General features: G+C 39.1%; 1 protein-coding gene across 1 annotated transcript; it reads right to left on the bottom strand.

Annotated features, from left to right (window-relative positions):
* Window positions 1–41: 41 nt before the first annotated feature.
* LOC107682784 (serine-protein kinase ATM-like) lies at window positions 42–1,131 on the bottom strand (the record flags this gene model as incomplete). Its single annotated transcript, XM_016478927.1, has 4 exons — window positions 1,049–1,131; window positions 608–800; window positions 296–489; window positions 42–124 (listed from the first exon to the last, which is right to left on the bottom strand). Coding segments are annotated over exons 1-4 (527 nt in total), but the record flags the coding sequence as incomplete, so codon positions are not given.
* Window positions 1,132–1,152: the final 21 nt, after the last annotated feature.

Consider the following 1,152-nt stretch of genomic DNA (forward strand, 5'->3'; position numbering starts at 1 on the left):
ATATATGATACTGAACATAAGAGAAATTGAGGTATCCTTACGCCAGAGGCCTTAGAAGAGTATCAAATTCTTCAGGATCCAGAGATGTGATTTCTGCTGGGAGTTTCTTCAGCAATGAAAAATACTACACAAGCAAAGGATGATAAAGACTTTAGATGCATTAGATACACCCAAGATATGCTAATATAAGATGTGGACCATATATCAGGACAACAGTCAAGAGTCTGATTTATGTTCATGACTGTAGCCAATGTTTCAATTATCTGAGAATCAGTGCATTAAACCGCATAATCACCATGTGGAGGTGAAGCATCTGAGAGAAGTCTATGAGGTCCAACAGTTTGAGCAATTTGCGTTGGGTGTCCAGAGGTTTGAAGGAGAATCCACCGTTGAGTTCTGAAGATGCACATAGTGACAGGAAACCAAGCACAGACAGGAAGGCCAAGTCTTGTCTGGATAAATGTTCCTCAGATAATGCACTCTTGGTCCCTATACGATCAAAAATGAAGAAAAAACTCAATTATGTGATCTCAACTGCTGAAGAACATTAAATCACACAACATGAATCCCTGCTTATATCTTTGAGTTTTCCAATCTCTCTGAGCACCTGTTGTGTACTTTGAATCAGCAGCTTCTTCATTAGACTGGTGAGGTCTGAAAGTGCTGTGGTGTGTCCCATCTCCATCTTCAAACAGATCAATCTCCTCCCGACTGTCCATTTGGGTTCTGCTCATATCCATATCTTCATCCATGGGGTCATTCTCCATGACTGTGTTGTCCTTTTTACTCGAGTTGCTTAACTGCAAACGTAAAAGGCGCGCTTTAGATGAGTGTCAATCAGCAAGATAAATAACAGTTTGGTTGTAAAATCTCAGTATCATTTCTAACAGAAAGAAACTATGCTTAAATGCATTTGTATGTTTAAAGGTGTTCAAGTGTATAATTTCGGCATCACTAGAGGGACTAAATCATAAAAATAATGTTTTCAAATACACTCAGGAAACATTGAGGAGAAATTGGACAGAGATGAGGTGCAAGTAAGTCTCACCAGTTGTTTAGATATGTCACACAGGTCATTTAGCAACCTCACAGGCAAAGTCTTCATGAATAAATTGCGAGAAGTGGTGGAAATTCCGTCCTCCTAAAAAAAAA

The sequence above is a fragment of the Sinocyclocheilus anshuiensis genome, unplaced genomic scaffold (assembly GCF_001515605.1).
Source record: "Sinocyclocheilus anshuiensis isolate Anshui unplaced genomic scaffold, SAMN03320099.WGS_v1.1 C32586282, whole genome shotgun sequence".
Lineage (NCBI taxonomy): Eukaryota > Metazoa > Chordata > Actinopteri > Cypriniformes > Cyprinidae > Sinocyclocheilus > Sinocyclocheilus anshuiensis.